The sequence below is a fragment of the Pholcus phalangioides genome, unplaced genomic scaffold, assembly GCF_987345545.1.
Source record: "Pholcus phalangioides strain wild (caught in Gottingen) unplaced genomic scaffold, Ppha-v1.0 ptg000015l_1, whole genome shotgun sequence".
NCBI classification, from domain to species: Eukaryota; Metazoa; Arthropoda; class Arachnida; order Araneae; family Pholcidae; genus Pholcus; species Pholcus phalangioides.
Genome location: NW_028301608.1, coordinates 14723654 through 14736373, shown reverse-complemented (window position 1 = coordinate 14736373; position 12720 = coordinate 14723654). Strand labels below are relative to the sequence as shown.

The 12720-nt window shown below is 35.1% G+C and overlaps 1 protein-coding gene across 1 annotated transcript in view; it reads right to left on the bottom strand.

Moving 5' to 3' along the window:
- Positions 1–7383: 7383 nt before the first annotated feature.
- Positions 7384–12720, bottom strand: part of LOC149075510 (uncharacterized) — a 34871-nt gene continuing 29534 nt past the window's right edge. The window contains exon 5 of the mRNA XM_089242875.1: positions 7384–12122. Coding sequence (XP_089099001.1) covers positions 11916–12122 — 207 coding nt within the window. The 3' untranslated portion in view covers positions 7384–11915. The remainder of the gene's footprint in view (positions 12123–12720) is intronic.

Genomic DNA, 12720 nt, shown 5'->3' with positions numbered 1-12720 from the left:
CCTATCAAATCAAACAAAACTATTTGTTATAAATTCGTCAATTAAAATTGATTTGGCTCTATACCGGTGTGCAGCATGGGAAATGAACAAAATTGTGGTATGATAACATATCTTATCCATTATGTGCCATAATACTGGTCAGTATATTTTTTTTGCTTGCTGCAAAATTATAATTTGACAGACAGACAGAATTTAATTTTTCTCGTCGCTGCCCAGCCTGAGGGGACTGCCTGGCGACTTACAAACTGCCCTTGCTGGCTATGAAGGGGGTTATAGACAAGTTTGTGCATATTTGCGTAGAAGTGCTTTTAAGTTTATAGAAAGAAAAAAAAAACATACAAACATACGGTCCGCTAATTGCTACCATCAGAACACTAAAGTACACAAAGACCAGTTATGTATACTTCATCAGTATGTTACTATGCATGAGTTGATTAATAAAATGAATAGTAAGAAAAGAAATATTATGCGATAAATGCGAGTATTACAATGGATACAAAAATGAAATCACTTATGTACAGTTCACCAACATGTTACATAATGCATTAATGAGAGAAAAAAAATCTAACATGCAAAAGAAGTAATAGAAAAACAAGTGTGTTAGCCGAGATTATACTAATCGGTGCAATGCAAAATCAACCATGTACATTTAACCACAATGTTACTCTATGCTATAGAGTTGATCGATAATTTCGATAGCAAGATAAAAGTACAAAAATATTATGATAGACAAAGATTATACAGCTCAGTAATTCGGACTCTAACGTACTGACCATGACACATGCAGCACGTTTTGAGGCCTAAGAAATGTTAGTCTTTGACGTGAGTTGTAATCGACCAGCTCTCTCAGATGCTCGTATTCCGAGTTCCTCATCCTTTCAAAGTGATCCTCTGAGATTTGTTGGATGTAACTGAGGATGGTTAGAATCTTCAGGTCTTTCTTATGTCAGCCCCTTTCTAATATACTTTGGGGCGCACACAAGGGTTCTCAATATTTTATTCTGTTGACTTTGAGGACGCTGCATCTTGGTCTTTGAAATATGAGCCCTTACTGGGGTGGCGCAGGTCATGATTTCAAATTTCCTTTATTTAAGATTTTTAAACACAGTTACAAAACATTTAGGGGCTAAGCAAGCTTGTGAGCCCACAAAACAATATCCGATATATATCTGTCGGCATAAATAATGAGAGAAAAAAAGAAAGAAAAAAACACACATACATATAACACCAAGAAATAAGTGGCAGCAGAAATGGAATTGATAAACAAAAAAATTTGCATTTAGCAGCGTATGCAGAAGATTACATTGCAATATCAAATAGATAATTTAAATCTTCTTGAGTTAACAACCAAGATTTTAAATTGATAAAAAAAGATGTACATGAAGATTGTTCTTTTATTAACTGAGGAAGTAAATTAAATATTTTGGGAGCTAAATAAAGGAAAAATTTTTGGAAACGAGTTTTATTTGGCCTTGGTACCTGTATAGTATGACGTCTAAATTGCATTCCAGACTTATGTAATTTCAGATTGAGATGGCCACTTCTTTTATAAAACATTTTTAAACTTTTATAAACGTACAGATGTTGCAGAGGGAGTAGCTTTAATTGATTGAAAAGTGGAAATGTATGCGTGAGTCTATTTTTACTCAGAATGATACGGATGAAGGACTTCTGTGTGACAAAAAGTGAAGAAAGATTGCAGAAGTATGTCCCACCCCAACATGTAATGCCGTAACTCAATCTAGATTCTACTAACGCAAAACAAAGAAGTTTTAAAATGGATTGGGAACATTTATTTCTGATAAAATAAAATTTCCTAATGTTGCGATTTAATTCTACACTCAAATAATTAATATGTGTTTTCCAGGATAGTTTTGAATCTAAAAAAATCCCTAAATACTTAAAGGTGTCTACTCTATTTACAACTGTGCACATACAATCCGAGATACAGCCATCTGTCACACTATGATATTTTATGACACCAAAATCATCGAAAGTACCAGAACCAAATAACATATATTTAGTTTTATCTGTATTTAATTTTAAATTATTATTTCTAAACCAGATATTTATTGAGTTAAGATCATTTTGCATGTTATTCCTCAAATTGATTAAAGAGCTTTCAGAGTAACAAAGAGCTAAATCATCAGCAAAAGCAGTGATTTTTCCTTTCAAATTAAAGTTATACAGGTCATTTATATATATTAGGAATAAAATAGGTCCAAGTACTGATCCTTGAGGTACACCAGATGTAATTTGTCTTTTAGAACTCAAAACGGAATTTACTTTCACACTTTGAACTCCGTTAGTAAGATATGTTTTGAAAAATTTAAGTGGCAAACCCCGAATTCCTGCATATTCTAGTTTGGTTAGAAGAATACTGTGATTCACGGTATCAAAAGCTTTGCTGATATCTAAAAATAATGACGAAACTTTACAATTATTGTTATCTGCTATATACACATTTGAAAGAAAATTAACAAGAGCGTCCTCTGTACTTTTTGCCTTTCTGAATCCAAATTGGTTCTCACTAAAAAAATTAATGCTGTCAAGAAATTTAATTATTCTGGATTTAATTATTTTTTCTATGACCTTTGAGAAGACAGATAGTAAAGAAATCGATCTGTAATTATTAACATTCTTTTTGTCCCCTTTCTTGTGTATTGGAGAAACGATTGCAAGTTTCGGGCACTCTGGAAATTCGCCAGTGATAAAACTTAAATTAAAAATAAACGATAAGACATCACTTACATATGGTGCAATGCACTTCAATGTTATAGGTATAATGATCGATAGGTCTAATGATCGATTTAAACAATATGACTTTGTTTTTAAGAGTTAGTTTTGCCCTTGGGAATGTAATGCGTGACATCATTCCCGTGGTTTGGGTAGCCTTAGTTCTTACGTGATTTATTTGAGGAACGAAGGATAATGATTCGTTTAGAATACATCCCAAATATTTCACTTCCTTCAGAGGTCTTAGGCCTTCTCTGTCCAGGTAGATTGGTGCTCTAGTGAATTTGGTTCTTCGTGTTAGCCAGATGAACTGACACTTGGCATGATTAAGTTCAACAGCATTATCCTCACAACAGTCTCCAACCTCCTCCAGAGTCTCCTGAAGATTTTCTCTGCATTTATCAGATTTTCTGTTGGTGATAATAATTGCATCATCCGCAAAGAGTCCCAGTATTCCCATTTAGGGGGCAGGGAAGTCATTGATGTAGATGGAGAAGAGCTGAGGCCTAAGAACTGATCCTTGGGGAACCGAGGCTCTTACTGGACGAATAGAAGAACAAATATTTCCATTTTTGACCAGAAAATGCCTGTCTTTAAGATAGCTGTTGAAGAACAACACGTAGTGGTCAAGAAACCCGTATTCAACAAGCTTGGCCAACAGAGTTACGTGATTTGTTTTGTCAAACGCCTTGCTAATGTTCAAGCACATTGCACAGGTGAATTCCTTGTAGTTGAAGGCTTGTATTGAGAATTATACGACTCGATGTAGCTGTGTGACACAGGAGTGATTTCTTCCGAATCCATGCTGCTCAGGACGAAGGAAATGAGAGGAGCCGAGATAGTTACTTAATCGTGTACGAAGGACACGTTTAAAGAGCTTAGATAGATTGCTCAGAAGGCTGATCGGTCGAAAATTTTTGGCTATGAGAAGGTTAGAGCCAGATTTGTGGATAGGTTTTGAGATTACTGAAAGTTTCCATACTTCAGGAAGTGACAAATTTTTAACAATACATTAAAAATGTTGATGAGAGACATGAGAGCATATAGGGACAGAGTTTTGAGAGCAAGATTGGAAATTTCGTCCAGGCCAGAGGCTTTCTTGATCGAGAGCTTGTTTTATATATAGAATAAGTTCTCTAACCTCCTCCATATCTTCTCTCGCTCTGAATCTTGAAACCCACTAACATCCTGATGACGTGATCTGTTGAGAAATTGTTCCCGTTGAGTGCCAATCGGTTGATTACTGTTAGGTTCGAATTGCCCCTCATAAGTTTGGGCAAGCACTTCCGCTATCTCGGCATCAGTGAAGACCAATTCACCTCGTTCGTTTTGAATTTTGGTAATTTTCTTGCTTTTCTTTTTGCAGATCTTCCGAACTTTCCAAAGGGAGACTTCACTCGCAGTGGCCTCTTCAACGAAGTTCGAAAAACGCTCGTTGACGAATCCTTTGATTTCTTTCCTGATTTTCTTTTCCAGTCGATTGAGCGCAACTTTGTCCAAAGGACGACGAAATCTTTGCCAGGATTTTCTTATTTTATTTTTGAGTCTAATTTTTTCCTTTAGCTCAAGAGAGATTCCAAATTTGTTTCCCGGGTATTTGAGTTTTCTAGTTGAATTGTGTGAAGCGGATTTAATTCTGCCCGAAAAGATGTCCGTTGCTGCTTCAACTTCCTCCTTGTTTGCTGGAGCTCCAGAACTTCGTCAACATCTAGCAGATCTCTGGATTCATTCCAGTCGGTGGCAAGGCAGAAAGGAACATCTTGAGGCTTCGTTAGATCAATTGTAAATATGATTGGATTATGAGGTGAGGCCGATGAACGATTCTAAATCAACATTATTCCGAAAGTTTTAGATAGACCATAGTCCAGTACATCCGGCGTTGGTGTGGAGCCGGAGTGTATTTGTAAGCATTTGTTTCTACACTATCTTTCCAGAATTTTGCCACAGGAATTTGATCTGTGTTACTCAGAAAGCAGGACTTTCACAATTCCAGTCCCCAGCCAGTAGAATTGGAAATATACAAATGAGACGGTTATAAGAACTTGTGCTCCTAATCCACAACCAATTGTAAAACGTGTATGTGGACCTGCTGCACTCTGCCGTTGCTGGATTTGTGACTTTCCTGCAATGTGTTATTCCCTGCGGTGATGGTCACGTGGAACACATACTGCTGTAATAAACGATTTGGAGGCATTCTGTTCGTTACTTGAGTACCCTTTTTTGACTTCTGTACGTTAACGTCACCTATCAGCTGTTTGTGAGTTTTTTTTCCCCCATGTCAAAAAAATTTTCATGATCTCTAACTCTGCGATGCTAACCCTGCAAACCGTTTTTTATTTCGGTTATTTTTCGGGTTTTCATGAATTTTCGAAGTGTTTACGGAGTTTTTGCCCACCCTGTATAAATAACGATAGCAACTTAAATAAGCCCTAAATGTAAAGAAAAAAAACGGTTATACGTGTTTCAGAGATGTTAAGTTCCTTTAAGTTTAAGTAGCTAACAAAATGGAAACAAATGGTAAAAACCCCATATTACTCGCTGTTCAGGATGCAGCTAAAATACACAGTAAGCGTATTATGGGGGCATAAAATTTACACCAATATACAGGATGAAATTAAAATATATGGCATCATACCATACACCAGCTATCTTCAACGTGCTACTTGCGAGCACCAAGAGTGCTCAATGTTCGTGTCCGACTTTGTGCTCGCGAGTACTTGATCAACGCTAATTAAATACCCTGCAAAAATTTCATTCAAGGATTACAATTATGCAGATTTCAGGCATAACTTCTTCAAAATTGCCGTAAGTGATGCTCTTCGTTTTGATGACAGTACTCACGAATCTGGAGAGTGAGAAAGGTTCTTTCTTTTTCTTTTCTTTGAAACCGAGCACAAATCCAGTCTATCGACATGGACAATTTACTACTGATTGAATTGTACCGGAAGTGTGAGTGAGTGTACCTAACAGTCTGATTGCGTATATGGTGTTGTGCGTGAGTTAGTGCCGCTATTTGTATCTCAAATTGTGAGTGAAATGTAATCATTGAACAAACTGTAGCGTTGTAGGGCTGTTGCTCTCTGTGGCTAGACTTTTTAACGGAGGGATCGGTTCGCATTTGCAACTTGAAGTTGGGAACCACAAAAAAATCAACTTCAGCCGACCACCACTTTGGTGACGGTGGGGTTCAAACCCGGGTTCTCGTGATTAACTAATCTAGAAAAAGGTTGATCCTCAGATGGTTATATCCTCAGATTCAAGGCATTCGTTTACGATGTTTGCTCGGTGAGGACGGGCGTTGTCATCCATAAACACAAATTCTGCGCCCATGGCACCCCTAAACAAACGTACATGTTGTTCCAGAATGGTGTCCCGATAAATCTGGGCTTTCATGGTTCCGGTTTGAACATGCAGATCTGTTCTGGAACCCAGTATAATTCCACTCCAAACGAGCAATGCTGCACCACCCTAACGGTGTCGTTCAATGATGTTGTCTTGGTGGTAACGGGTACCTGGCGTTCTCCATATGAAAGTCCGACGTGAATCAGACTGCAAGCTAAACCTGGACTCGTCGGAAAACATCACACAAGCCCACTGTGACGATGTCCACATTGCATGTTCTCTACTCCAGGCTAATCGCTGCCGACAGTGAGTTGCCGTGAACGGAACACATCTGACAGGCCTGCGAGCATATAGACCAATATCTCCCAAACGTCTGTACACGGTTTGCCTTGAAACTGTGGTAGCCGTGGCTGCAGATAGCTAACGAGACAGGTCGGATGCTGTGCTCCGTCTGCGTCTTTTGGCAGTTACTGCCAAATACCGGTCTTCATTCGGTGTTGTAACTCGGGGGCGACCTGTACTGTAACGTCTACTGACATTTCCGCTATCTTGGAATCGTTGCCAAAGCCTAGAGATGATACTTTGGGCAATTCCAAGTTCCTCGGATACTTCCATCTGAGCACGCCCACATTCCAGGCGACCGATAATTCTACCACGTAAAAAATCACCCACATGCGTCCCCTGTGTCATAACTATTCGCTTATGGCACTGAGCGCCTTACAGAAGTCTTGTGAACAATTTTACTTCTTTGCCACCATTCCTTATATACCCCCCCCCCCTTACACTCTCGTCATTGTGACGTACTATCGGCATCATCTGGTGGCTTCCTGAAATTTGCATATCATTCTTGCAGATGTGTGTGATAATTCTACAGGTGAAATTTTTACTTTAGATTTCGATTTCCGTGTGATTCTGAATTATCCTTAATTTATGGACATGAGTGTATTTCTTTCATTGTTACGAATTTTCACTAGTTCTGAAATGAGGTGACATTTTTATTATTTTTTTAGTTTAAATAGTGTGTTCATATATTCATATTTTCCAGCATCCCTGTTCATTTCAAATAGTTTACGGAAGGGGCAGTATATAGGATAAGCATTTGACATTTAAAAACGCTTTTTTGAAAAAGCCAACTCTCTTTCTAAATAAATATATCGAGGCTCAAAGGAGACCCAAAAAATTTCGGGCAAGGGTCCCCCAAACCGTCAAGACCCCCCCCCCCTCTTGTTACTGTATCAGCAATAAAATACAGTTTCGGTGATAATGAGACAATGATCACAAAATTTCAAAGCACGCAACATTCAGTAGGCATAGAACACGAAATAGCATTTATTCCAATCACAAACAACCAACATTTTTTTTTTTTTTCTGAATACGCACCATCAGCTGATCACATATTTAATACGTAGTACGCCAATATATTCATGTGTACTGCATGTAAATAGGTACACAATGCAACATATATACTGTATATTTCTCGCATAATATGTATGTATATATACATATAGTAACCGAACAACACAAATTAATACCGAAAGAGAGCTCAAGGTCACCAATAACAACATCAACAACAATTAAAATAATTGTACTGCAGGGTATTGCGTGTAAAATAAATATATTAACTAATAAATTTTCTCATGAAAAGAAATAGAAGCGTTTGACACACACATCATCATCATCATCATCACCCGATAAAATAATCGTTTCGGTAATTAACAGAGCAGATCATGCAATAATAATCCTCATTAATACAAAATTATCGAGTTTCAAAATTTCTGAGAAATTCAATCTATTATATAATTATACATCTTATGTTCGTATATAACTTGTATATTTATTTAATATTTTATAGCTCTATATTACTAATTAAAAAACCGTATAATTAATTATCTTCTAGGGCTAGGGTGTGCCAGAAGACGTCCGGTATTTTTTAAAAAATTGTGTGAAAACATTCGTTTGTCCCGTATTTTAATTTTGAGGAATCAAATCATTAAAAAGTTTAAGTCATTCCATACTGATCACATACTTTTTTTTTAAATTTCAGAAAAAAAAACAAAAAGTGAGTATAAACGTCTTATAGTATTGGAAGATTGATGAAAGTTTGGTCTATTGTAGAGGCGCCATCTGTTGGGGACAGTGAGAAATGGATTTTACTGATTTTCTCGACGGTACCTGCGTATTGTACTTGCAGCCACTGGGTAACCTTCAGTTGGCGGGTATTGAATTGGTGTCTGCGGATTCGGCGACATTTGGTGAGATTTAATTGAAAGAGTGCTTCCAAGCAATAAATTCAATCACGAGGGGGGGAGGGTGTCCCCCAATCCAAGCAAGTATTCCCGCCAAAGATCCCAGCTAGATGGATTGAATAAGGGCCACGTTAACACCAATATGCCCCGGGGTCAAGTAATATTCTGGAGGACACCTATCTGGTACTATATGAAGTACTACCGACGAATTTTATTCTTTCCTCTCTAAAATCACGGTACCACACCCAGGCCCGTAGCCAGAGATTTCGTTCGGGGGGGGGGGGGGGAGCAGTGATAGAATAATAGATTTGGCCATCTCTTTCCCTTTTTTCTGTCATTTTCTCACATTTCGGAGGAGGGGACAGACCCCCCAAGTCCCCCCTCGCTATGGCCTTGACCACACCACATTACCACGAGGACCTTTACACTTGAGGGCCCCTAGGGCTGTGACGGCACTACCTTGAACGTAGGGCGACTTATTTTGTTTCCCAATACTCTATGGCAGCTGTTCTCAACCTTTTTTGACTCGCTTTCTGGTGTATATAATTTTCATGGAGGGGCCCCGTAAGCCTATCTTTCATTCATCAAAGTTACTGATTTATTATTCAAAAATACTTATAATTATTTTTCCCGATTTCACTGTTTTTTTTTTTTTTTTTTTTGTATTTTTCTCGAGCTGCCACGGAGCCACAGGGGCTCCAGCACTGGCTGAGAAACACTGTGCTATGGGAATAAAAACATTAATTTCTTCTCTTATTTTATGTTTTTATTCCATTGTTTTATTAGCCGTCTCCAAAAAAGGTCTCCGGCTGGAGAGGGGGGGGGGGGTGGGGCGTGTCCCTTCAATATTCGCCAATTCGCGCCAATAATGTTCTTGGGCCGTTTTAATACGCAAGTATCTTCCTCACGGATGCGCAAAATGTGAAGTGCGTGTCAGTAGAGTAATCATACATCCCATATTTCTTAGGAGATTCCGTATTTTCACGTAATTTTTGCCGTCCCGACTTTTTTCATAAATGAGTTCCATTTTTTCAATGTATTTTCAAGGATGCAAACTTGAATATTTATTCTTTATTGAAGTCAATGATTGAAATTATCTTCCCAATTTATGAATTATATTATGATAATTACAACGACAGAGAGAGCAAGAGAGAAATAAGAATATTCACCTCATATTTTTTTTTTTTTTGTAATGGTTTTTAGACGTTTTATTTCATAGTATTCATTTTATTCAACTGTAATTGCAGAAGTGCATCATTTCCCGCCATTGGTGGTTTTTCCGGCGATTTTAGCTATAGTTGGTAACTTTGCTCACTCACTATTTCCCGTGTTTTTCTCGAAGAAATATGGTCAGTCAACATTGAACAAATGTGTCGTTATTCAATATGTATTTCAAGTTAGCAGCACCCCGACGTGTGTCGTATTTTGAAATTCTGGCAACCCTATCTAGGACTTGTCCTATCTGTGATACGATTCTATAATTAATCCAAAAAGATCGAGAAACTATGAGTATATAATAATTAGCTGCCTTATTAGTTAACTCCAAAAATCCGTGTGTTCCATTCTTAATTATCAAAATTACCACAATAATGACGTAATGATTATTTAGAAACCAATATTGAATTGGAAATAATAATTAGCAGATAATGTAGAAATCAATCTCATAAATGGGACAACAATTGATGTAAACGCAAAAATTAAGTACTATCAGATAATTTCCGAATCAACATGAAATTAAACAATATATTAACAACATTAACAATTAATAGATAATTTTGAACACGATATTGCATTGCACTACAAATAACTGATAATTTCGAAATTGATAGGGAAATTAGACAATAATTTAAAACAATATATATAAATCAGATAAAACTAATAGATAAAATTTTGAAATCAATATAATTGGATAATAATTGGAATACACATACAATAATAAAATTAGGAGATAATCTGTAAATAAATTTTGGTCTGGACAATAATTACGATAAATCAACACATGATTAATACATAATTTCAAAATCAATTTTGAATCGGATGAAAATCACAACAAATGAAATTATATTGAATAGATTAATAAATAATATATATAATTGCAATTATTTATTTTAATTTATAATCATAATAATTATAGTGTTATAAATATATTGTAATTATACATGAATTACATTAAATAATTATTGCATGACTGAAATAAGTACTGAAACGGAAATAATTAATTGACAATTTCAAAATTAATATTGAATTGTATAATAATTGAAAAAAACACAATATAATAATTATTAAATAATTTTGAAAGCAATATATATTGAATTGATAATAATAATTAGATAATTTCAAAACTAATGTGGAATTAAAAAATAATTAAAATAAAAGCAACCATAATTACCATTTATTTTCGAAATGAATATTCAATCTGATAGTAATTGAAACAAACACTATAATAATTAGCGGATAATTTCTAAATCAATATGGAATCAGATATCTATTTATATGATAAAAATAAACACAATCATAGTTAATGAATGTCCTCAAAATCAATATTCAATTTAACAATAATTGATACAAATTATAATAACTATTAATTCATAATTTCTAAGTCATAGAATCGGATAAAACTCAAAATAAACGCAATTATATATTAAATAGGTAATTTGCAAATTGATATGAAATTAAACAGCAATTAAAATAAACAATTATTAAATATATTTTAATTAATGAATTACTTTCTGGAAATTTCTAATAATTATTATTTGAAAATAATACGAAATTAGGCGGCAATTAAAAAGCAATTGTTAGATAATTTTGAAATTTTCATATGAATTAGGCAAATAATTAATAGATGACTGCAATATAAGTATTGAAACGAAAATAATTACTTGACAATTTCAAAATTAATATTGAATTGTACAATAATTGAAATAAACGCAGTATAATAATTAATAAATAATTTTTTGAAAGCGATATTGAATTGATACTAATAATTAGATAATTTCAAAACTTATGTTTAAAATAATTAAAATAAGCAATTGTTACATAATTTTAATATGAATTAGACAGTAATTAAAATAAATTAGGTAATTTTAAAGCTAATATTTAAGTAGAAAATGATTGAAATAAACAACTGGATAATTATGAAAATAATATGAAATTGGAGATGAAACTAAACAATCATCAGGCATTTTTTAGATGAAATTAGACGGTATTAATAACTGAAATTCGAAATTATGGAACAATCTAAATGAACAATTATCAGAAAAGTTTGAAATCAATATTCATCTAAATTCATATAATAATATTCGAAAAACATCATTTATAGTCCTCAACGTGATTATCATACCTCAACAACGTAAATAAATTAGAGACGAAAAATAAATAAATCAAAACAATAAAATAAACAATAATTATTATCATAATACACGCACACACAACACGTTATTATTACACAAACACTTTTTTTGTTTTTCAATACAGCTTGAACATTAACTCAATCACGAGTATTATATAGATATAGTATATATAAATAAATGTAAAAGAAAAATCACATTTCATGACACCGAAAGATGCAGTCAGTCATCGTCATCGTCATCATTAAACTCTGGTGAGAAAATCCTCAACGCATGGGTCGACGAGACATATATTAGGGCTGCTTCTCTTGTAGAATACTCGGCGTTGCCTCAGGGGCAACAGTAGAAGCTTAGCGGTGCTTTCGCATGGCACGTCTCCTCTACAGATGGTTCTGCTCTGCTCCACAAAGCCCATGTCGCAACTGTCGGAATTCAAGCCAAATATCTCACCCTATTACAAGAAGAAAAAAATATATAACTATATTATTATCATCCATGTGTTGAAAATCTTACGCATCTGGAAAATGCGTCGTCTTTCCGAATGTAAATCGGAAATAATGGGGCTTGTAACGCCTTAAATCGAATGAACGAGATTATAATATAGAGTGGATTTTTATTCTTTGTTTCAGCTCCAGTGAGTACGTTTACATCGAGATAATGTCTTCATTACCAGACGTTTCGTGGTATTTAGGAATTCTTATAATTTCTGTGAAATCAAGACCTGTTCTTTACGACTATAATATGACCTGGACAAACATGAATATTTGGGTCCCACTCAGGGATATTACGATCGAAACAGGCCTCAAAATGTCAGGTAATTAATGTTAAACAATAATTAATAGATACAAGATATACAGAAGACTGGATGTTGTGAAGATATTTATTATTTGAGATGTTAATTTTTTAAGGAAGGAAAAAACTCATCTCTGCCTCTACCGGGAGTCGAACCCGGGCCCCTCGATTGCCAGACAAATCCTCTGGAATACAGAGGAGATAGAGATTTTCCTTCGCTAGAGCGTATATGTGCCGAACGGAACCGTGCAATGGAC